Source organism: Telopea speciosissima, chromosome 8 (assembly GCF_018873765.1).
Source record: "Telopea speciosissima isolate NSW1024214 ecotype Mountain lineage chromosome 8, Tspe_v1, whole genome shotgun sequence".
NCBI lineage: Eukaryota > Viridiplantae > Streptophyta > Magnoliopsida > Proteales > Proteaceae > Telopea > Telopea speciosissima.
The window spans coordinates 12,391,929-12,414,495 of record NC_057923.1 but is presented as its reverse complement, the minus strand read 5'-3'; the positions used below and the strand labels follow the sequence as shown (position 1 = coordinate 12,414,495).

Genomic DNA, 22,567 nt, shown 5'->3' with positions numbered 1-22,567 from the left:
TCTTTGTCCCCTCTAGTTCTTTGCTCGGCTTAGTTCCCCAGGGCCTGTAACAAGGGGGGTGCAATGACCACCCTACCCCTACCCGAACACGCTACCCGGGTGGGGTCCACTCCCCCCCCCCCCTTTATTGCAAGCAATGGGGGAATGGGGCTGGCTAGGAACTGGGGGAGATAATTTTTCCGATATGTCGGGCTAGCTTGTAGGTTGTATACTTGAATTACATGGAGTATATGGTTTGTTCTAATTGAAATATACAATTGTTGATATTGGATAATTCTGAGAATTTAGTCAAGTTTCAATTGAAGAGCACGAGAAGTAGATTGCCCGTTTCCATTTTTAATTGTCCAATTATGTGATCTAATACACCTAGTTTTTCCAATATGGAACTAATATAATGTCCATCGGCGTAGTTAAGTTAGTAGAACATAACCATATAATAATAGATTAGAAATGTATTTATATGAAAAAATAAAGGGCGCAAACTTCTTGTCATCAAAGTGGTCAACTAAGAAGTTGTAACCTTCTTTTAATTGCCTCATGTTTTATTCTCTAAAATTATTTAATGCAGAGGTTAAAAAATATATATATATATATATATTTTTTTTTTAAAATTGAAAGTTATTTAATGCAGTATTTATATGAGATGACAGGATTTGCCCTCAATGGAAAAAAAATATGTGTTATCTTAAAAGGGTAAAAAAGTAAGGTAACAACTTTTTAGTTCACCATTTGATTACAATAAGATTTTTTCAAAAATAAATTACACTATCATATGCCTTTTTTCTATGTTCATGATTATTCTTCAAATGTATTACCAAAAAAAAAGTTTATTCTTGAAATGACTTTCATATTGCCCCGCCATTTACGATATCATACTACCATATATCTTGAAAATTTAGTACCAATACATTCCATTAAATGAAAAATCATGAGGGTCTCAAGTGTGCATTGCTCATTCCATGTTCTATTTTTTTGAATGTATGGTATCATCAACATATGTTGTTATAAAAATTATTTGGTTATTATTCATTAGGGAGAGGGCAAATCGGGGAGCAGAGCTAATCACAGATGTTGATCTCATCCCACCAATTGAAAATGGCGTTGAAACTACCCTTGATGACCCAGCACGATCAGGTTGTAGTTGAACCATCTCTGGTGAGAGATTTGGTCCATCGAGTCGAAAAAGAAGCACCTTACCCATATTAATTGATACCCCGTTTAAGGTATTTCGAGCATGCTGCCAATTTTTGATAAACTAACAGCATGCACCAATCACAGGGCAGGACACAAGAGGGTAAGAGTAATTTTTCCAACTGGAAAGAGAGAGGATGACACATGTTGTGCCCAGCATTTTCCCTATTCATTATATTGATAATTTTTTGTTCAAAATTGTAGTAAAATCAAATAATCAATACTAGTAGTACACTCCAAACATAAATAAGAATTGAAAAGAAAAAATACACCACACACACAGAGATACAAAGCAAAGACTATGAAAATTGAAAATTAAATCACTTCATCTTAGTGATACAAACCTTAAGACCATACAAAAATCTACAGGAATAATTTATATTGCAAAATTTAATTACGCGAGCATTTACATGGAAGCTTCAAGGATCGCCCGTTGATATGTTAAATAATAAAATATCTCACAACCTGAATTAGAAAGCAACACTTGATCACCTCATTACATTTATATTGATGGTAGCCATCCATATTGTCATAGATGTTAAGAATCCTGTAAGAATATCAATTGTGTTAGTTCACAAACTCTATCATTTTCCCCTCTTACTTATGAGCAACCATTAAAATTTTATTGTTCAACTATAATTAAAAAGAGATAACCACCTGAAAAATCACACACAACACAAACCCAACAAAACCCATACCTGAAGTATAGTCCAACTAATATACAACTAAGAAAAAGTATTTCTATAAAAATCTTGTTTGGTTAAGAATTAAAGGTTTTTTTTTTTTTTTTTTTTTTGGGGGAGGCGGGGCAGGTTGGTGGGGTGGAGGGAGAGTTTCCTACAAGACAATGTAAAAAGGAATATGCATATTACAACCACTGAAGGGTTGAAAAATAATATCATCCATATGGACCCACATGGTCATAATATGAGAGAAATGCCAGTATGGATCTCACTTCTTACAATGTGAAGAGGGTATAAAAGAATAGGTACAAGAGCAGTGTAGCAATCTTTTTTCTTTTTTATAAAATGGAATTCTCAAAGGTGTCATTCATTGGAAATAAAATGAACAAAAGAATTTTGTTAGATTTTACATATAACCAAACGGAGCCTAAACTTTAAATGGTAAAAAGGCAAGTTGGCAGCTTAAGGAGGAAACAACCAATGTCATAATTATCCCCACCTGTTGTAGGTAGTCGTCCGTGCCCCAAGGAGCCCATCCAACGACAATGAAGGTATCTTACCAATGTGGGTGAAAGAAAACTCGATCCAGAGTGATCAATGGGTTCCTTGTCCATTAAGATTTTCTTGTTCAACCAACTCAATTAATATTGATAATATTTGATCCTTTTTTCTTTATCATATACAGAAAAAAAATCTATTTGAATATGAGGCGTAGGGTACGCCTAATCACATCAGTTTTTTCATTATAATTTTATCTCCTTAGAAAAATGAATAAGAAAAAAACCATGTGTGTAGGCGTTTACTACATCTATGTTTAGAGAACCCTTTTCCTCCATATACATATACATGTTGGAAGGGATCCCCCTCCCCAACAAAGAAAAAAGAAAAAGAAATAAAGGCAACACTAAAACAAGAGAAAATATTCATCATGTGAGTAGGTATCTTGATGGTTAAAGTAGCTATTTATTTACTAATTTACTTGTACTTTTAAGTAGTGAGTTCTTTAAAGGGAAAATCTTCAATCAACTCCTTTTTTTTTGGGGTGTGGGGTGTGGGGGATATCATTTACCCTATTGGGGTATCACTATACCATTCGAAGAGTCCCATCTAACTACCATAAACTCGTGGATTAAGAGATTCTCTCTTCATCTAGGTCCGTGGGTAATAATAGAAAACTCGATCCTTAATTAATTGTAAGGATCACTTTGATGATGACAACGCCTTATTTTCTCAATTTGACTTGGATATCATATGCTATTGGCTTTGAGGAATGTTGACCTCTAATCTTACAACAAAATTCAAAATCCAACCGAAATCAAACTAAAGTTGAGGGTCCTAATTCCCAAAAATGTATAACCAAAGTTCATGCAATAGAGGTCTTAAAAAAAAATGCAGCTACAGCCTAAAAACAAGAAAGAAAAAAGGTAAGTTGGAAAATACCTGATACTGCAGTAATCAATGACAACACTGGTTCAGCCGCTGAGCTAACTGCACATTAGAAGGAAGGAACTCAAATTTTAGGGTTTAATAACAACAGCAGCAGCAAAGTGAAGAGAAGGTGATGGGAAACTATGATTTATCTATCCTAGTCTCACCTGAATCGCAGTTTGAGGTAGAATTCCTTGCACCGCAAATGCATAGCTCCGCAAGTGAAGCCGCATGGTAGCCGCACACACCGTTTGTGGACTCACACGCCCGACAGAATGTGTCACCACCGGGCACCGAATACATCACCCGTATGCCATACGACCAACCACTAGGCCCTGACATCCGCAAGGGAGCCAAGTTGTAAGCGCTGCTATACCCCTCACACTGAAGCTTAGTGAGGTTTATCGAACGAATGGCCTCGAACGAAACTGCGCAACACTGAGGTGGACTCGTTCGTCGCAGCACAGCGCTCCTTTCCCACGCGGGACAACCGTAGTACTCCTCACACCCCATACCCGACACGTTACGACATGGCAAGTTTTTCCCAGGGAAGCCTTGGAACAGAGGGGATTCAGGCGAACACCCTATGAGCATGAAAGCATTGTCGGCTGCTGGGTTCAAGTAAGGAGCTCGCCATGTCTCTAGCACGAAGCCGTTCGCTTTCCCTCCTCGTACGATCGAATGGCAAGTCGATAGCCTTGGATCGTCGAGTATGAGTGAGTGGTAAGCGTAGTCGATTTGGAGAACTCTGTAGGATCCAGAACTAATGTGGAACATGAGAACGTCGTTGACGCAGAAGAGGAGATCCCTGAAGCCTGGGTGGCCACAACCAGGCTCCACTGAAAATGGGTATTCCACTGTTAGGTTCCCACAATAGGTTCGACATTTGCCTAGATGTCCATCTCCTGAAACCCGTAAGATCAAGGTAGGAAGGACAAAGGTGAAGAAGAAGAAACTCAGACTCGGGAGATGTGCTGCCATGTGTTTGAGTAATGTCTGAGCTGAATAGACAGTCAAATGGAGTCAGAGTAAATAATTTGTGTCTCGGTGAGGGTGATGAGAATCATTATTCTTTGCTTGTGATGGTCGAAGGAATTATTGTGTTTTTCTGTTAGAAGAATTGCTTTTCCAGTATGGACTTTATTCATTTACCATGTGGTTATGTCTAAGGAATCTAATTTTTATTTTGTTTAATGCCCTCCTTTCTTATGATGTTCTCTGCTTTAGTTGCTTTGAGAATTTAAAGCCATGAACAGATCAGAACAGAATATTTTCGACCTGTCCTTGGTTTGCTTTACATTCAAGCATGTCTATCTTTCCTGTAACCCAACAGTAAAAGAAGATTGGATCTACTTGTTTTCACACATGAGGTACCTAAATTCTGCGAATGACCATAGCTCGCCGCTACTGTTCAGTTGGAGAAGGGACTCACTATATATCAAAAGAGACTGAAGCCTTCCCCGGCCCAAACAATCTTCTTATGTGATCTGTTTTGATGATTAATGACTCACTACCATTTGCATATACAGGCGACCCCATGAGCGTGAGCCTTGAGGTTTTCTTGTTCCTTCGTTCACAAACGAAACCCAAGTGTGGGAAAGACATCATCTGGATTTCAAAGGTGAGGATTGGAAAGCACAGAGCTTCAATGTATAGCCAGCTCTGTTTCCATAGAGTATCTTTGGAGATTTGTGAGCTGTGTTACAATGCAGATCGAAGATTACAATGCTAGCCTCACCGCTTCCACAACCTATAAAGCTGCCCAAAGAATTATCTATGGTCTCCGGCAGCTAATTTGGTATATAAATTACGATACGTTAAAAGGAAATTTATTGATCTGATTTCATAATTTTGATAAATTTCTGAGGTTGACAGAAGACTAAAACCCTCACCCAACCTCCAACCAGATTCCACGCTTGCCCATGGCTGTCTCACTATACATGAACCGTTATAAGTGCTGGCACCTGAGGCATTCCAACCAACCAGAAACCAGAATAAGTATAGTGACCTCTCCCGGTCATCACTGCATCACATACGAGCTCCTTGATGAATAACCACCCAGGTTTCACAGCATAAAGCCTTAAGTTCTAATTTTAACTAAAATCTCAATCGAACCAATAACTGTAAAAGGGGAGTTAGTTCAACACTGTATCCCTAGGTGTAGGTGAAAGTAAGAATATAGATATCATAAAGGTTACATTTGGTCCAAGCAAGAAGCTAAACAAAAATGCATATACTTCAAACACCACTACAATCACTTTGCTCCGAGCTGCTATCTCAAACCTTGATAGCATATTTCCTCATTGGGAAATACATCTCTCTCTTCTTCTCCCTCTCAGACTTCAGAGATACCTGAAGTGAAAAAAGAAAACCCAAGATCCAAATTAGAAGCCAAACCATGTAATTTGCCGAAGTAATTGCTAATACATATGCCTCCATGTTCAGGTATATGCTTTGCAAGCCCTCTAGCTGCATGGTTGCAAAAACATAATAATCTGCAATCTAAATTTTAGAAACAGCCAAGGTCCCAAAATTACTTCTTTTTTTTCATTATTAGTTATTTATTGTGTATGGTGGAAGATCAACAAGAATTAAATCCATGAAAAACATTCAATGCAACCCATATATTTCGATAAGCAATCCCACCACGGCTGGTTCCACCCCAACCACACCCCCGCAAACCCCCACCCCAAAAAAAAGAGAGTAAAAGAATAATAGTAATGGCAACAGATCTTGAATTTAGGGATCTAAGATTTCACAAAACTTCCAAGGCTATATGACCTCTCCAAGTCATCCCAAAACTACACGATGTAGCTAAGTTTCTTGACAAATAGTAGAATCATGCAGAAATAGCAAGAAACCTAACACCCCCCCCCCCCCCAAAAAAAAAAATAGAGGAAGTAAACAAAAAGGAAAAAAATGCTGATTCATTTTCATGTTCCTCTTAGTACCCTACAGTTCACAATAATTGCTAACCATTAGTTATCTTTTTCCAGTTGTGGAACACACATTCTATTAGCGGACTTATTGGGAGAAGTCCAGCCTAACAGTGCCTCCCAAATTAAGCTCACCTCAACCTTATCTCCTCCTCACCGATTCTATCTAAACATAACTCTTTGTAATCTTTTGTAGCTCTATCCCTTAAGCAAAGGGGTTTCATCCCTCTTGTATATGCATCTTGATCTCTTACTAATGAAATCATTGAGTCCTTCTCATAATCTAAAACTTTTCATATTCCTCCTTGTTTCAAACGACTTCTCCAAAACACTACTCAAACTAGCCAAGCTTTGTCCAAGGAAAAAACTCTACCTGCTCCCAAACTAGATTTGATCTCCCATGCATCCTCTAATATCTAACCAATCCAATTGGCACTCCCTAGGATCTTTTAAGTTATAAGGTCTCAAATTACATTTACAAAGCAAATAACTCAAGTCAATGAACTCTTTTCAAGATTTGTATTAAAAGCTACTACTGCGCCATTGTTCTTATCCTGTTTCTGGGACTAGCGACAAAGGATATCACCTTTTACACTATACCCCTTCCCGGTCTCAACTCTCAACACCTTATACTGGACACCTACACACATGCCCAGGACTGGGTAGACAACTTTTTTCGGCAACCATCCATTCTCTCCATCAGCAATCAACATGTTGTCATTGAAACGAGGAAAAGAAATTACAATAGATAAAATATGTGAATAAAAATATCACAAAAACATCAACACTACCACAAATGGTTAAACATCCACCTATCATACATCTGGAAACAAATCATCCCAGAGACAGTTGACCAATAACTACTTCAAATAAACAACAAGAGAACATATACTATCATATTACCATGTTTGTAATTGTTTTGCAACTTAGGAGTGCTATATTGTGGTGTAAAGCAAGTGTGTGAATTATGCTTAGTTAGAAGGGGTACTGAAAGAAGTAAATTTATCATGTACAGTGGAGCAATTGTCAAATAATCTAGAAATCCCCGCTCTCAACTGGATAGCTGCCCAAGTCAAAGCTTCACAACATTCCGAAGGAAATTGTGGGAAGTCAGGTTGGCCCAATTCAGAGACCGCGAGCAAAACAGTAGGCAACAACAACAAAATGTAGGCTTTGAAATGAGAAGCAGGAGAAAAGTGAAGCGAATGCAGAGGGGGACAAAAGAGGGGACATAATCACTTGCGAAACAACGAAGATCTATTCACATGGAAAACGAGTCATAACTATGCATAGAGAAGCTTCCCACACTACCTCGAGAAACGGTTCCCATACAATTAGCATTTTGTTGAAAAAGACAAGGAGAAATAGAACCATCTACTGTAAGAAATAAATGAATGTGTTAAATGATAATACTTGGGTAGTAAAATCAACCATGCCATCTAGAGGTTATGCTATATTATTTCCACTTAGTTTCTACCAATTCCATCTTTATACTTAAAATTCTTCTATCCCCAAATAATTCTGCAACACTACTCGTTAGCTTGATTTCACAAAGTAGATATATTCCTACATCTTAAGTCGAAACTAATGCAAGTTTCATTATAAGCTGTGGTAGTGAAATAGCACCATATTTAACAGTTGGGAGCACCTGCCGCAGATTGCCTAATTCTTTATTTCTTCCATCCAATAATGCTTCACAAAATCACCTAATTGATTGGAAATATACATGCAACATAATTTAAATTGACATTGAGTTTCCCTTCTATTGTCTCATAACCCAGTAAACAACTTCCCATCCACCAAGTTATCTTGTAATGAGACAAAACAACCAACACAAAGGAAAAGCAATGAAGCACCTGATGTTTAGTGAGGCGACGCCTAATTGCACGGGTCTTCTTTTGTCGAAGATCCAGCGGAACAAACTTCTTATTCTTGTATGCTTCTCTCAACGCAGCTTTCTGTTTCTGGGAGATGACGGTAAGCACACGAGCAATTGAAAGCCTAACCACCTTTCTGCAATGCCGAATAAAACATAAACATCGTCAATCCAATATAATAGAACATACAAAAGATTTTAAAAAAACCTAGACAGGGCGCAAAGCCTATAACAAACACTACCCACATCTTTGAGAGCTTGTTAGGTGCACCTCCAGTGACCTTGGCCACTCGAAGCAGCGCAAGCTCAGCCTTAAGCTCATTGAGCTGGTTCAGAAGATCAGTCTTCGACTTGGTTCGGAGCTCATGGACTTTAATTCTCGCTGTTCAGAAGATCACATTCAGTTAGTAAAATCCAGCTGGTGAACAGAAAGAATTGAGGTCAAGAGCGAACAAAAGTACAATCTTTACCGAAGAAGACAAACCCTAAATATCTTAATAGACGCTAAAATGATGTAATCATAGAAACAAAACTTATAGAGTAGAATGCCAGAAATTGTATCTTGGATCTAAAGAAGTTGCAGAATAACGGAATCAAGGAGACGAATCAGAAGATGCTTACCCATTTGGAGGTGAATGGTAATGGGTTACCGCCAACTAAGCTTCGCCCCTGCAACGTAGAAGTGTTGAACCGAGACTTTCGCGGTTGCCCGAAGATTTGTATTTGTTGCAAGGGAAAGTTCTTAGGGTTCTTATTAAAATGACTAAAATACCCTCTAGTGAGTCTGTGCTGTGAAAATCCATCTGTGCCAGTCAGATCAGGCAACCTACCTCTCTTATTTCATTTGGGCTATTACGTGAATTCCATTTTTATTTTTTTTTTAAATCTCTTAAATTCAAGTAAAATCCCATCAAAATGTTTTCTCAGTGAGGATTTTTGAAGTTATTCCTGAATTAATGCACGGTGTCGGATCGGGTATTAGCACGGATCGCCCATACCGAATAGTTTTGCCTACTTCTTTTTTTTTGTTGATAACGAGGGGTAATCCCACACATTGTCCCGACTAATCCCCTGGGCAATAGGACAGCCACAGTGCCTACTGTTGCACTAAACCTCCGTCACAGCGGTCAGCTGGCTTGAGACTAAGCGATGGCTCATTGCTAGCCCAAGGAGGTGAGGGCAGTGGGATTCGAACTTAGGACGGCTGAGTTTACAGCTCTCCACTGTGCTAGCCAATAGGTTTCAATTGGCTCAGTTTTGGGCTATTGGTCCGGTCCCTTAATGGTTCCAGTCCTAAGAGGTCAAGACCATAACCAGATCAAAAAGCGAATCAGTTCCAAACTTAAGATCCAGGACCATTAACTACTGGGTGAGCCAATTCTCTGAGAAGATCAATGCAGAGATTGAACTGATTACATCAACTTCTGTTGTTCTGGTTTTATGTGCGTGAAAGTTTTATTTGACAAAAAAAAATCTCCTGACGATCACCGGCCGGCTACCATAAATAACATGAAAATTTATTGCATCCATTTTTTTCAAAACTTGAAGAACATCAAACTTGTCACATACTCACATTGCATAGCTTGCTAACTCAAGTCAACTCAAGGTTCAGAAACTTGAAATCGGGATTTGAGATCCGAATGATCCATCGGGAAATGGAAATATTTCAGGCATCTAAGGGTCTACATGATAACACTTTTGCTTATGGGTCATGTTTCTATTCGATAAAAGACTTTTTGTATTTATATTATTGGGCCAAATTTCTAGACAAAAAAAAAAATGTATGGTAACGCATAGTCATTTGTATTTCTAGGTCAGAAAAAAAACATAAATGTATTTGTTATGCACAATAATTTCTGTTTCTAAAACTTCTATAAATTTTAAAAAATGTCATTGAATACCCAAAATTTTGGTGGAGATGGTAATGGTGGCAATGCTAGTGGAGGTGGTGGTAGTGGAGAAGGAGGTGGTTGCAGTGCTGGTGGCAATGCTAGTGGTGGAGAAAGTGATGGTGACGGTGGCAGTGATAGTTGAAGTTGCATTGGAGGTGTGGTGTTTTATTTTGAACTTAAAATTATTGTTTTGCCCATAAAATTAAGTGTGAGCTCATTAAAGGGCAACTCCCCAACCCACCTCTTTATTTCTTCTTTTTATTTCTAGGACACACAAGTTTCAAATTGGAACTCCTTTTTCTCTATTTCTCAATAACTTTTTTTTTATCCCGATTCATTAATAGGAACAAAAAAATGATCTGATATTATTAACATACGGATTTCTGTTTTTTTTTTGTTCCCAAGAATAAAAACAAAGACACAAAGACACAAAGAAATAGAAGTGTTATCATGCATGCCCCAAGGTTTTTTCTTACAAAATCCACCCAAGCCGGATCGAGAGAATCGGGCTGAATCCAATTTGGATCAACTAAATCCAATCCGATTCAATTTTTAAAATCCTTAGTCAACTATGACTCAGAAGTCTTCATTAGACTCCGGAGCCATCAGATCAGAATCAAAATTGAAATCAGCTGGACCGATCCTGAACCCGATATCCTTGTTTTTAAAGATAAACCCTGATACTCACCGAGTTACTGGCTTGAGACTTTTCATATAATTCAATTATTCAAAGACGATCTTGATTAAACTAACTATCTAAAATAATATGTATTATACAGTAATTCCATGATGACAAGAAAATCCCGCACTCATCCCACCACCCCACAAAAAAAGAAGTACGTTTTATGGGGGGAAAAAACTATCCCTCAAAAGAAAGAAAAGAAAAAGAAGGATAAGAAGCAAACAACAAAAAATTCCCAGGCCAGAGTCCTCTTGGAGATGTCTTTTTATTGGCTTTCTCTTCTCTTCCTCTTTATCCCTCAGTCGTACTTCAATGTCGAGATTTCACCAAAATGAAGAACATGGGCCATTTTCTTGCAAGCTCTACCATGGACCTCCATTGTCCAACGATACCATGGCAAGCTTCACAGATCGCAGATCAGATCAGCAGGAGCTCGTTTGAAATATATATCTGCCTTGGGAACTCACGCCTCTTCCTTACCTGTTATTTAGTTATGATTTTGGAGACTTCATAACGGAAGATTCCAGGAAAAATCAAACAGTAACAAGAGGAAAATGGATTAAGAATTACCACTGGGAGGACTTAACACTGCCTTTTTCGACATCCTTTTAGATTTATCAGCTGCAGCCACGTTTAAATTAGTTAGCAAGTGTTCAGAAACTGGCAGCTAAAAAGGGTTTGAAGACAACAAAAGGAGCAGTAACCAGATCAATTACCACTTATTTGCAATTAATGGATGTAACTGTTAGCATCCTAGGAGGGAGAGTCATATGTATGTACTTACAGTCTAGATGCTTGCCAAGAGACTCGATGGTTTAATAACTGTTCATACAAAGGACCACGCTAGGACAGGTAATCTATTTGTCATTGTCTTGGAAGAACTGACCAAGTACCCAGGACCCAGGATCCACAACCCCCCCCCCCCAACCCAGAGTTGAAAAAATCGGGAGATTCTGCCGATTCCATTCCAGAATCTATGGTTAGGGCAACTTTGGGCCGATTCTGACTAGGATCAGATCGGAACTGTCTGTACTTAGGGTTTTTTTTTTTTTTTTTTTTTTTTGTGGGGGGGGGGGGGGGGGGCTAACATACTTCAGATAGATCTCCAAAAAATTCGACAATCTAATTACCATGGTTAAAGACAGATCATTCCTAGTCTTGAAATCAACAACATTCAACCATTCCTCCCCCCCCCCCTACCCTAGCGAAGTTCATGTCTTAGCCAAATAAATGGAACTGGCATCGCATTGGCAGTAGTGTAAAGCACCTTCATTTACATCCCTTGAGCAAGCCATGTCTTCTACTAGTCCTACCCTTCCTCCCAAAGTACACCAATTGGCAGCTCTTTTACAATAGATGTCTTTAAACTCATTGTGTACAAAGGATGAAAAACAGAGATTTGGATAAACATATGATCTCTGTACCCTTTCCCTTTCCCTTGCCCTTCTCCGCACAAGTTTTGCAAACCACTGGGAAAATCAGATACCTGCGAAGTTGCGATAAGTAAGGGATATCTAAATTGAACAATGAATGTTGCCATGGCGGATCCTGATCTCATAACCCACCATAAGCAGGGCTCTAGTTCACAGTATCAGATCGGGTATTGGCCAATTTCGAAACCGATACCAATATGTATCGGGACGGACCGGACAATCCCCCCCCCCCCAAAAAAAAAGATTCTGATACCTTTTTTTTTTTACTATCTTTGTAACACCGATCCAGTATCAGCAAGGTATCGGTATCAGCCACGGCCTATCCGATACCGATTCCTAAAACCATGATAATATGCGGCACTGTTATGTGTATGCTATAACAAATTCAGGACCTTAAGATGGAGAAATAACCATTAGCAGAGTAGTGCCACAAAAAGAAACAGATTAGACTCACCTTTTGATCTCCTCTTCTTTTTAGCTCTCCTTCTCTTTCTCTCTTCTTTGGTTAGTTCGGTTTCTTCTTTAAGGTTAGCTTTGCCAGAAAACACTTCCTCAGGAGCCAACATAGCTGCATCTGAGACTGCCACAGGTGCAATCTGTTGGAGGAGAAAATGTCTCAATTAGTTTAACGAGAAATGTTGGCTTAAAATATTTGAATTAAAGCCCATTGTGCAGTTTGAATCCTAGTTATTTGACATTGCAAAAATATGGAAGAATTTCACCTCTTCCATGGCAAGGGCTGGAACATTTGCTTGTATAGACATGTCCTCGATAACCTGTCAATGTCATGCATCCTAGATAAATATCAAGGTATTTATGGAAGATTCAGGTATACATCACCATATTGAAAATGTAGAGGTACATACAGGCTTTGGAGTGAAGTGGAAATGTGACAGCGCATCCAACTTCAAACAGAGTGTCTTAAATACCAAACTTGCCTGAAAATGGATAAAAACCAAAAAATTATGCAAATCCAATTCCCCTATAAGTTATGCACATGGAAGAAAAAGCAATAAGAAATTTATAGAAATCACTTTCCATGATAACTTTACAATATGCTTGACACTCTGGAAATCCACAACTGCTTCACGAATTTATATTTTATTACAATAAAAAATGAAGCGGCTGAATAAAACACCTTGACGAGTCATGCAAAACTAGTTTAGCCTCACCTCTGACATTGAAATTAATGATACCATGCTGAGGATATTATCAAATTAAAAGATTTATTTAAATCAAAAGATGGTAGGCAAGAAAGTTACAGGAAATTCAAAAGTTAAATCTTCTAATAAATATCCATCATTCTTAAAATAAGTAGCAGTTAAAAAAGTAAATATCATTTCTTTAACTGGAAACATTTTTCCGGGTTTTTTCACTATAAAATTGGTTGGGCTGAAAAGTCACCCGTCCACCCGGCGGATTTTATTTATATATATATGTTAAAAATGGCATTAAAGGTTTGAACAAAATATTGGAAAAACTAGGGGAATCTTTTTTCTCCCAAGCCACATAGGCACATAGGCAAGGGTGTTCAAAATCATAGTTCGAAAACTCGTTTCGGTAGGCCATTTTGGTCAGACCAAAATGAGCAAAATACCAAAATTTCAGGGACATTTCGCCTAAACAATGTATTTTTTGGCAGACTGTTTCAGTGGGCAACGGCCTTATTATGCTCCGATACTTCAGGTAAACCTTGTTTTAGTCTATATAAACAAATGTAAACCTTCATACTGCAAGAAAAGTCACACAAAGTGGTGTTTTGGATTTGCACCCTAGGTTGGCAGTAAACGTTGAACCCTATTGCATACTTTATATAATATTGCTTATTCTACACATTGCTTTAGTAATAGAAAACAGAATAGGCAAGTAAATTATGCACCATGAATGAAATAACCTAATATTGATTAATTATTTATGAAAAAGTATGAACTAAAAAGTACATTCAACATAGACACCCAAGTCTCCAACAATACAATATTGCTTGCTAATATGATCCATGACGTGTTGGATCGAGTCCACTCATGGTCCGATGGAGCCGACGTGCATTTCCTTCGACTGTGTGACAAATGCATGCCACGTCATAGTGTGCAGAAAAAAATCTCGTAGTCCTCCACAGCTTCTTGTGAATGGCCTCATCTACATACTGGAGGTAAACGGCCATTTCCGGGGGTGCAAATGGCCGAAATAACCGAAATTATCAAAATTTCAACGAAACGGTGCATTCTTGTGACCGAAATTTCACCTCCTGTTTCGTCTCGGCATGTCAAAACTAGTGAAAATTCGCTGACATTTCATTGAAATTTTGAACTATACTCAAAATTAGCCTACATTTAATTCCAGATCTTCTGGTAAGAACCCAGGCCCTTAGGCATTGCATATGAAGGAATAATGAGGTGAACAATTCTCATGGCCTTTAGGACCTTTTGGGTAAAGTAATTCCTAACAAGTCCACGACATTATTTCTGCTGTAAAAGCCTCTCACAGGATTTTAGAAAACACACTGAAAATATATTCAGAAGACCACCACATCAATGCATTATGCATATGATAAATGGATTTCATGAGTTGTTCTTGAGTATGAAAATCTCATTCTCTTTCACTCCAATAACAGGTAGTGTATCTGAGGTCGAATTCTCATGCACAGTATATTCACTGAAATAATCATTGTGAGGCATCTTATTCTCTTTTTTACTCTCCTTTATTCTTTTACATTCTTATTATACAATCCTATTATTAGAAAAATTCTACTGTTATGACTAAGAGGTGAGCTGGGAGTGAGGATGGGGAAGGGGGATAGAAAGAAAACAGAATCCTAATGATCATGGAGGCCAAACAATATGGATGCATACCTCTTTCTTCCGTTCATCAGAGAACGAGAGTGTTGCAGAAGCCAGACCTGTCCTCTGCACATATTCCTCCTGCAGAAAGAAATAAAACAGTTAAGAGTGTTACTTCTTCATATTATAGAGAAGCTAATAGAAAATGTGATGATGAAACCAAAGGCTAGTAGCTAACAAGTGATATCATTCCAGTGATTGATCAAACTAAGCCAAGCCTACATACAAAACCAAGAAGAGACAACAGAGATACATTTAAACATACTGACCTCATAAATTTCAGCTAGCCCCTTCTTGCTCTTATTGTCATCCTGCAGATATTTAAGAATTCACAACTGAGCATGAAGCTGCCTATTAACACAAAAGTAACTCCAACTCAGGTCTTGAAAACTACTTAACATCTCACAGAAACAATACATTACCATCTCTTTCAGTTCTTTTGGTGCTTTGGATGGTAGACTTGGCACTTTTTGAACATCATCAAAATGCCCCTGTCATTTGCAGTTGAATTTATTAGGAGTATTGGAAAAAAGAACCAGAAGAAAGAAAATGAACAGTTAATGCTCTAAATAAAAAAATGATAGGAACCCCGAAGTCTAATTGGCAAAACGAACAATACTCTCAGAGAGAAATGAAAAGGACAATACTGAACTGAAATACAAAGCATAAACACGATGAGAGGGAAAAAAATGAATAAAAAAAAATTAAATGAAAATATGCCCACGTGGACTTAAACATCAAGCAGTTTCTTATCAATAATCATCCTTCAGCAGACAGGAGAACTAGATGATGATGATTTATGACCAAAAGCATGCCGAAGGACTCAAAGAACATCTTTACACGCCATGGTAGAATAGCATCTGGGACAAAATGCACTTTCTATTAATAACATTAATCAGAGGTGAAGTTTACCTCAAGAATCCTTTTCTTAATCAAATCTTCAAGGGATGCTGTGACTTCTTCTGTGATCACTGGTGCAGGTCTCACGTTATGCTCGAAATCTAGATCAACTTCTAAAGCACTATTTTTTGGCCTCTTAGTAGCAGTTATCTGTTTCCATAATACCCATTGGTATAAGGACAAATCCATTTAAGGAAAGAAACAGGACTCAAAGCCATTGGATTATGAATTTATGAACCTTATAACTGGAATATATTAAAAAACAAAAGTTACCTCTCCCTGCATTGTCCATGTCTTGGGTTCCAAATTTGCCCTCTCCATTTGTTCTATTTTTGAACGAAGCTTCTCTAGTCGTTTCTCATGGGTTGAAGAAGTTTCTTTCTTCTGTGAAACAATAATAGTGGTACAAAAATTGTCTAATCAATCAGATAGAGAACGAGATCTCCAGCATACAGTACCCAGTGTTTCAAGGAATTTCCAAATATAATTTGTGTGTGATATAAGACCTGATCATTAAATCCCTTGTCATCTTCTTGTTCATCATCCATGCCTGAATCTTCTCCACCAAGAGATCTAGACCTTTTCCTTGAATTCTTTTTCTTTTTGTTGACAAAGAAATCTTCATACCTGAGAATGACAGATGATGAGACTTGTGTCCGTTCCAAGAATATTAAATTTAAAAAAAAAAATTACAGCACCTTATACAAAGATGTATCAATGTCAATTAAAGCGGCCTTACAAAACTGAATATGCTTGCACTCCTATACAATATCTTCTCGTAATTGATTAAACTTTTCTGCCCTAGACAGAGAAGCATCATGTAGGAATTTTGCATCGGACCAAGCATTTTGAATAAGCCTTTGATGAATTGAGCAGTCAGCAGACTAATGATAGTGTTTATACACATTTGTCCAAAGAAACCATTATTCTTGCCTAATAGAGCTTGAAATAGCAGAAACTTGAGCATAAAGCTATTCCTGATAATTTTTCAGTTGACGGTTACAAAAAAAATTCAGAGTCGAAAATCACAGCCACCAAAGAAAGGGGCTCTACTGCCGCATATATTACAAAAGAAAGAAGATAAACCCATGTCACAGAGTAAAAACGTTATGACCATTAACTTGCCATTTATCCCTACTAATTGCCAACATGTCCCACATGGTAATCAGGAATGGCTCCTCTCAAGCTTTGGGCTTCACTTGAACTATATCATTAAGTCTCTAATATCAATATTCTATTTTCTAACGAATAACGGAATAGCTAAAGGGCATAGTAAGATAGCTTCGAATGTAATACAATCAGAGCCTCAGCCACTACATTCTAAGAATGAAGATATAAGGATAGTAAGAAAGGAAAAGAGCACCTTGCATTGTCGAACTTTTCATCATCTACATCCGCATTATCACCAAATTGTCCAACCTACACAATGAGAAAATATTGAAAGTAGCACGGTCAGCATAACTATAGTAAAATAAGGAAGAGGTCATGCATTGCAGAAAGTTTCAGAATTTTTTCCGCCAAAATATCACCATGATTCAGCCACCATTATCATCCCAGCTGAGGTACTTCAACTTTTTCTCCCTTCAATTAACATACTAAAACACACAAAATTTAGGAACTCTTACGCTATTAAGCAAACTCACCTCGTCATCATCCTCGTCCTCGTCTTCATCATCATCCCCCTCGTCGTCTTCTTTATCATCATCGTCAGCGGCGTTGTGATCATTGCGCTGTTTCTCTTTGGAAAGACCATACTCCCTTGCTTCATCGTTCTCCAAATATTCCTCCAATTCCTTAATCTTCAGAAATCGATCTTCAATGCCGCCACTTGCTTCCTCACTACCCCCATGCTCCTCCTCCTCCTCCTCCTCCTCACCTTCGTCTTCTTCCTCTCCATCCTCCTCATCATCCTCATCAGAAATTCCAATCTCTTCATCTTCCATGTCTTCAAAATCTTCAAGATTCTCCTGCTGTCCACCATCTTCCTCAACATGAGCCCTGTTTTCCTTTTCTATAACATCAGTCTTCCCTTCTGCCTCTTCCTTAACGATTTCTACATCAATAAGCTTCGAAATCTCGCCAGGATTCTTTTCGAAGCGTTTTATTTCTCTTCGGAGGTTCGACAACAATGGCTGCGACTGGAGATCTATCTGTTGCCATATCTGCTCAGCGTCGAAGCCGTCGACAAGTAGGTGGTCGAACGGTGATTTGGGACAGAACGGTTGGAGTGATGAGAAGAGATCCTGAGAGGCTATTCGAGCTGCCTGGGAGAGCTCCGTAGAGGGAGAGAGCCAGAGAGGAGGCTCTGTCGACTTCAGACGGTGCAGAGCTTCCAAGCCTCCTGTGCTAGGGCTCGCCATCCTTCTTTCCCACACTCTTTACTCTTTACCAGTTTTGAGTCATCAAATTTTGGGGGACGTGAGCTGTGGCTAGAGTGCTAAACTGAAGGTCTGCGTGACACTTTATATATCACGACACCATATTTCTAAACCAGACCAAGGGCGAACCGGACAAGGGCTCAGTTCTGCTTTGGTTCAGTCCAGTTTTGACCAAACTAACCATAGTTTAAAAAAAGAGAAAAAATAATCAAGGGGCAGGGTTAACAAACGGCATAGAGAGTGCACCAATGAAGAACAATCAAATGGTATTATACACTTGAGGGCAGCGAAATCATTTCATGAGGACAAGGACAGATAAAAGAGGTGCCAACATACATTTCTTTTTCTTTATCTTTTGGTAGAACATACATTTCCCAACGGCTTAGAAAACATTTTTCCAATAATAAAGGGTAGTTTTTTTTTTTTTAAGAAAAAACAAAATATATTACTTAAAGGGAACAGACAAAAAATAGGGACAAATACCTAGATATAAGAAATAAAAAAATAAAAAAAGGGAAGGGAGAGGGTTGGGCACATAGACTATGCCCATTGGAGAGGGTGGGATGGGGAGGGCAGGGCGGTCATAGGGGGTGGGAGAGAGACAGATTCAGGTTGAGCACAATGCTTACATGCCCAACCTTTACCCAAAAAGAATTATAAGATAAGTAGGCTTATAAGATAGGTAAGTGTAAAATAAATTCTCAAAGTTACTTGTTTTGTAATTCTTTTTCTTGTCTTGTACAACTTAGAAATTATCCCAAAAATATATTTCACTTAACTCTACACCACTTGACCCCAAGCCATAGACGAAGCACGATACTCAATCCCATGACATGACTTGCTAAACCCCGCAATCTACTAGCAGATGTACCACCAATTACAGTTGTCTTCACTTTTGACTTTTAGTAATGTCACAACATAGCATTCTCTAGCCTTTTCAATTCTCAAAACACTCCCTCCTTGTATTTAGTTGATAATACAAAAAAAAAAAAAAACAACTCAGCCTTATCCTAATTAAATGAGATCAACTATATGGATCCTTGTCTTATTGTCAACCATTTTATTTGGTTGACAATAAATATTGAAAAGAAAAATGCAATAAGTTAAAAGTAATGATGAAACCAATGATGAATTTAAGAAAAATGATGTACACACACAAGGTGTAATAGAATCTTATCACCTTATTTACCATTTGTGGTCATTGCCTAACATCATTCACAATCCACCGCCATTGCATTGCACCCTACCCCACTCCGTTTGCAACCCCGACCTACCCACCATCATCCCCACTTGAACCATCCATTCCACCATCCTTCCCACCACCACTGCTACACTCTTGGTCGTGAGCTCCACGTACCCTTATTTGTATCAAGTGTTTGGTATAAAAAAGGAAATACAACTCCTCTCTTGCGGTTTCCACTATGCACTTCTACCTCACAGCAAAACCATAGTGTTGGTGAACATTTTTCTTCCTAATTTTTACCCTTTTTGCTCTCGTTAGGGTTTTTCTTTTTTCTTTCTCCTGTTGTCCGCCGCAGAGTGTGTGATTTTATTTTTTGCGGCCGTGCTTGTTAGTTCTCCGCAGCAGTGCGTGTTTCGTTCTCTGCCGCAGTGCGTGTTTAACTCTCCACCTCAGTGCGTGTTCCATTTCTCACCATGCTCATCGGATCCCCCAGCAAAGAAGACGCTGAAGCCGACGACGACCGACGACGACTCCAACGGCGAGCTTAGGTCCAAATGCAACCTGTCTCTCGAGCACCACTACCCTCCGACAACAGATCTCTTCAATCAGGACAAGGAATGCCAGAAGCTTGCCCTGCCGACCAACGCCGGAATCTTCCTCAGCATCTATTTCGTTTGGAATGATGCTGAGCCCAAGTGCATAGAAAATACAAGCTCTCCTTCTCCTTCCAGCAGCGTTACCTTCTGTTTTCTCTGGATCTTCAAGTGCAAGGCCGTGGTTCCCCTGCTCACTACCCACGTCAAGGTGCTCTTCGACTCCCACCGGGGCGGGGGCAGGGTCGACGTCTTCATCTTCATCTCTGTCGATGGTTTCGGGTGGGCTCTTGACCTGCGCGATAAGGATGGCGGAACCCTCATAGGCAAGGGACGTGGCTGATGCTGATGGAGTTTCAGTCCCTGCAGTTGTTGGAAGTATCGACAATGCTAGTTGTGAGCAATGCCAAGGTGTTTGGTGTGGAAGGTTTTTCTTTTTTATTTGGGTGGTGCCGAGTTCCACCACCTTCTTTTTCTTTTTTAGGTTTTTCTTTATCTGGTTTTGCAGGTTACGCCGGTTCTAGCGCTAATGTTGCCATGGAAATGGCCGGCTCCGTTACCCCTCTAGCCATACAGATCTTGTGGCCCGGTCACCATTCACCGAAGCTCCTCTCGGCGCAGCAGCTTGCCGGCTTGCATGGGCATGATGGCACAGATCTTTTCAACACTTTTGGGATCCTTTCTTTTGGCACGAAAGTGCATGAGCTTATCAGTTGCTGTGTTGACAGCGCTTTATCTGGGACAATGGCTTTCACCCATCCCCTTCTCTGGATGACTCAGTCTTTGGCATGCGAGACCAGGTCGCTTTTCGCTCCGTCGGTCCCGGTCTGGGTTCTGTATACCCAAACCTTCTGTTGGTCATGCTACTTATCTTTTTTTAGTATCTTTTTATGTATTCTGTTTTTCTGTTGGCGTTGGGCGCGCGTGAATGAATAGCCCTGTTATCTACCAAAAAGAATATTTTTCTTCCTAATGTTTTTCCTATTATTAACTCGTAGGACTCCAACAAGGGCTTCAGAATTTAGTTATGTCTTTCACTTGAACAGGCTAAAACTAATGAGTCATACTATGCAATTATGGGAGAAAGTTCTTGAAACCCACCCAAAACAAGAAACTACTATTATGAAGAACCAATATGGTTTTATGCAATGAAGATCCATGATAGAAGCTATCTATTTATTTAGGAGACTCATGGACATATTTAGAGATTTCAAGAAGGTCTTAATGTGGTCTGTATTGATCTAAAAAACATCTTATGACAGAGTTAATCTGGCAAGTACTAGGGAAGAAAAGTGTTTCAAGTAAATATATGGACATAATTAAATATAGGGAAGCAATACGTTTTCTGCACGGGAGTGTGGCCTACGCCAGCACTCCCATGTGTCTATCTCTCTCTTCTTTAAAACAAAGGGATAGAGGTATCTTTTCACATGGGGAGGAGAGAGATAGACTCATGGGAGTGCTGGCATAGGCCAAATTCCCGGACAAAGATCTTTTTTCCCTTAAAGATATGTATGATGGTGTGGTGATGAGTGTAAAAACTGGGGAAGGGGTCAATGTAGTGAATTCACAATTACAATTGGATTACATCAAGGATTAGATTTAAGCCCTTATTTGTGCTTATTATAGATGATTTAACCATAGACATTCAAGTTGAGGTTCTTTGGTGTATGTTTTTTGATGATGGTATTCCTTTGATAGATGAGACAAAAAACATATACTAATGCCAAGTTGGAGTTATGGAGATCATCCTTGGAATCAAAAGGTTTTAAGGTAAGTAGATTGAAGACTAATAATAAGATGGGAGAAAATTGACGAGAGGGAGATTCCACAAAATGATTATTGATTATTTTAGGTAGTTGGGCTCAATCATAAATAAAGAAGGTGATATAAAGGATGATGCTTCACAGAGAATTAAAATAAGATGGATGAAGTGGGAGAGGTGTGTCCAGGGTGTTGTATGATTGGCATATTCCTTTAAAACTTAAAGAAAAATTTTATAGGGCAGCCATACGACTGGCTACGATGTATGGTGTGGGATGTTGGACAATTAAGAAGCATCATATAGATATAGTACAGTGGAAATAATTGAGTCGTAATACTAGGAAGGATTATGTAATGAATGATCGTATTAGAGATGATTTGGGAGTAGCTTCGAAACATGATGAGATACGAGAAAGTCGTTTGAGGTGGCATGGCTATGTTCAACGGAGGCTTTTGGAATGCCATAGTATAGAGGAGTGATTTGAGTAGATTGAAGGAACTAAAAAAGTCAGGGGGCAGACCTAAAATGATCTTAGGAGAAGTGGTACGGAAAGACATGCATAACTTAGGTCTTGTATCAAGTATGACCTCGAATAGAGCTGATTGAAGGGAAAAGATCCATGTAGTCGACCCCATTTAGTTGGGATAAGGTTGAGTTGTTGTTGTTTCACCTAAAATCAACTTTGCTTTTCCCTTGATTTCCTCCCAATGAATAGATGTTGTTTCCCAATCCATGTCCCTATATTCTCCTTAAAAACCCTATACAAGACCAAGTAATTAAATCTCTCTCT

The 22,567-nt window shown here is 38.8% G+C and overlaps 3 protein-coding genes across 3 annotated transcripts; all 3 read right to left on the bottom strand.

The window, feature by feature from the left end:
* Window positions 1-1,596: 1,596 nt before the first annotated feature.
* On the bottom strand, window positions 1,597-4,551 carry LOC122670593. Its single transcript, XM_043867536.1, has 3 exons — window positions 3,470-4,551; window positions 3,315-3,362; window positions 1,597-1,738 (listed from the first exon to the last, which is right to left on the bottom strand). The coding sequence occupies exons 1-3, from the start codon at window positions 4,281-4,283 to the stop codon at window positions 1,680-1,682; spliced, it is 921 nt and encodes a 306-aa protein (XP_043723471.1). The 5' UTR covers window positions 4,284-4,551; the 3' UTR covers window positions 1,597-1,679.
* A 918-nt stretch (window positions 4,552-5,469) lies between these two features.
* LOC122670507 (60S ribosomal protein L35-like) lies at window positions 5,470-8,871 on the bottom strand. The gene is made up of 4 exons (XM_043867414.1): window positions 8,736-8,871; window positions 8,361-8,496; window positions 8,095-8,251; window positions 5,470-5,654 (listed from the first exon to the last, which is right to left on the bottom strand). The coding sequence occupies exons 1-4, from the start codon at window positions 8,737-8,739 to the stop codon at window positions 5,580-5,582; spliced, it is 372 nt and encodes a 123-aa protein (XP_043723349.1). The 5' UTR covers window positions 8,740-8,871; the 3' UTR covers window positions 5,470-5,579.
* A 2,361-nt stretch (window positions 8,872-11,232) lies between these two features.
* LOC122672761 (U3 small nucleolar ribonucleoprotein protein MPP10) lies at window positions 11,233-18,246 on the bottom strand. Its single transcript, XM_043870245.1, has 12 exons — window positions 17,502-18,246; window positions 17,222-17,277; window positions 16,365-16,485; window positions 16,132-16,242; window positions 15,871-16,008; window positions 15,381-15,449; window positions 15,228-15,269; window positions 14,971-15,039; window positions 12,988-13,059; window positions 12,844-12,897; window positions 12,576-12,717; window positions 11,233-11,309 (listed from the first exon to the last, which is right to left on the bottom strand). The coding sequence occupies exons 1-12, from the start codon at window positions 18,216-18,218 to the stop codon at window positions 11,248-11,250; spliced, it is 1,653 nt and encodes a 550-aa protein (XP_043726180.1). The 5' UTR covers window positions 18,219-18,246; the 3' UTR covers window positions 11,233-11,247.
* Between the last annotated feature and the right edge of the window lie 4,321 nt (window positions 18,247-22,567).

Bases quoted from the DNA above. Each gene is read 5' to 3' on its own strand.
- LOC122672761 (XM_043870245.1), bottom strand. From the start codon at position 18,218: ATGGCGAGCCCTAGCACAGGAGGCTTGGAAGCTCTGCACCGTCTGAAG. The intron at 15,450-15,870 runs GTAAACTTCACC...TGCAAATGACAG, and splicing joins TTAAGAAAAGGATTCTTGAG to GGGCATTTTGATGATGTTCA. The intron at 12,898-12,987 runs GTATGTACCTCT...TGACATTGACAG, and splicing joins TCCACTTCACTCCAAAGCCT to GTTATCGAGGACATGTCTAT.
- LOC122670507 (XM_043867414.1), bottom strand. The intron at 8,252-8,360 runs GTGGGTAGTGTT...TCGGCATTGCAG, and splicing joins CCTAACAAGCTCTCAAAGAT to AAAGGTGGTTAGGCTTTCAA. The intron at 5,655-8,094 runs GTGCTTCATTGC...TTTTCACTTCAG, and splicing joins GTCGCCTCACTAAACATCAG to GTATCTCTGAAGTCTGAGAG.
- LOC122670593 (XM_043867536.1), bottom strand. From the start codon at position 4,283: ATGGCAGCACATCTCCCGAGTCTGAGTTTCTTCTTCTTCACCTTTGTC. The intron at 3,363-3,469 runs GTGAGACTAGGA...TCTAATGTGCAG, and splicing joins TACCTCAAACTGCGATTCAG to TTAGCTCAGCGGCTGAACCA. The intron at 1,739-3,314 runs GTATTTTCCAAC...ATATTCTTACAG, and splicing joins ATTGATTACTGCAGTATCAG to GATTCTTAACATCTATGACA.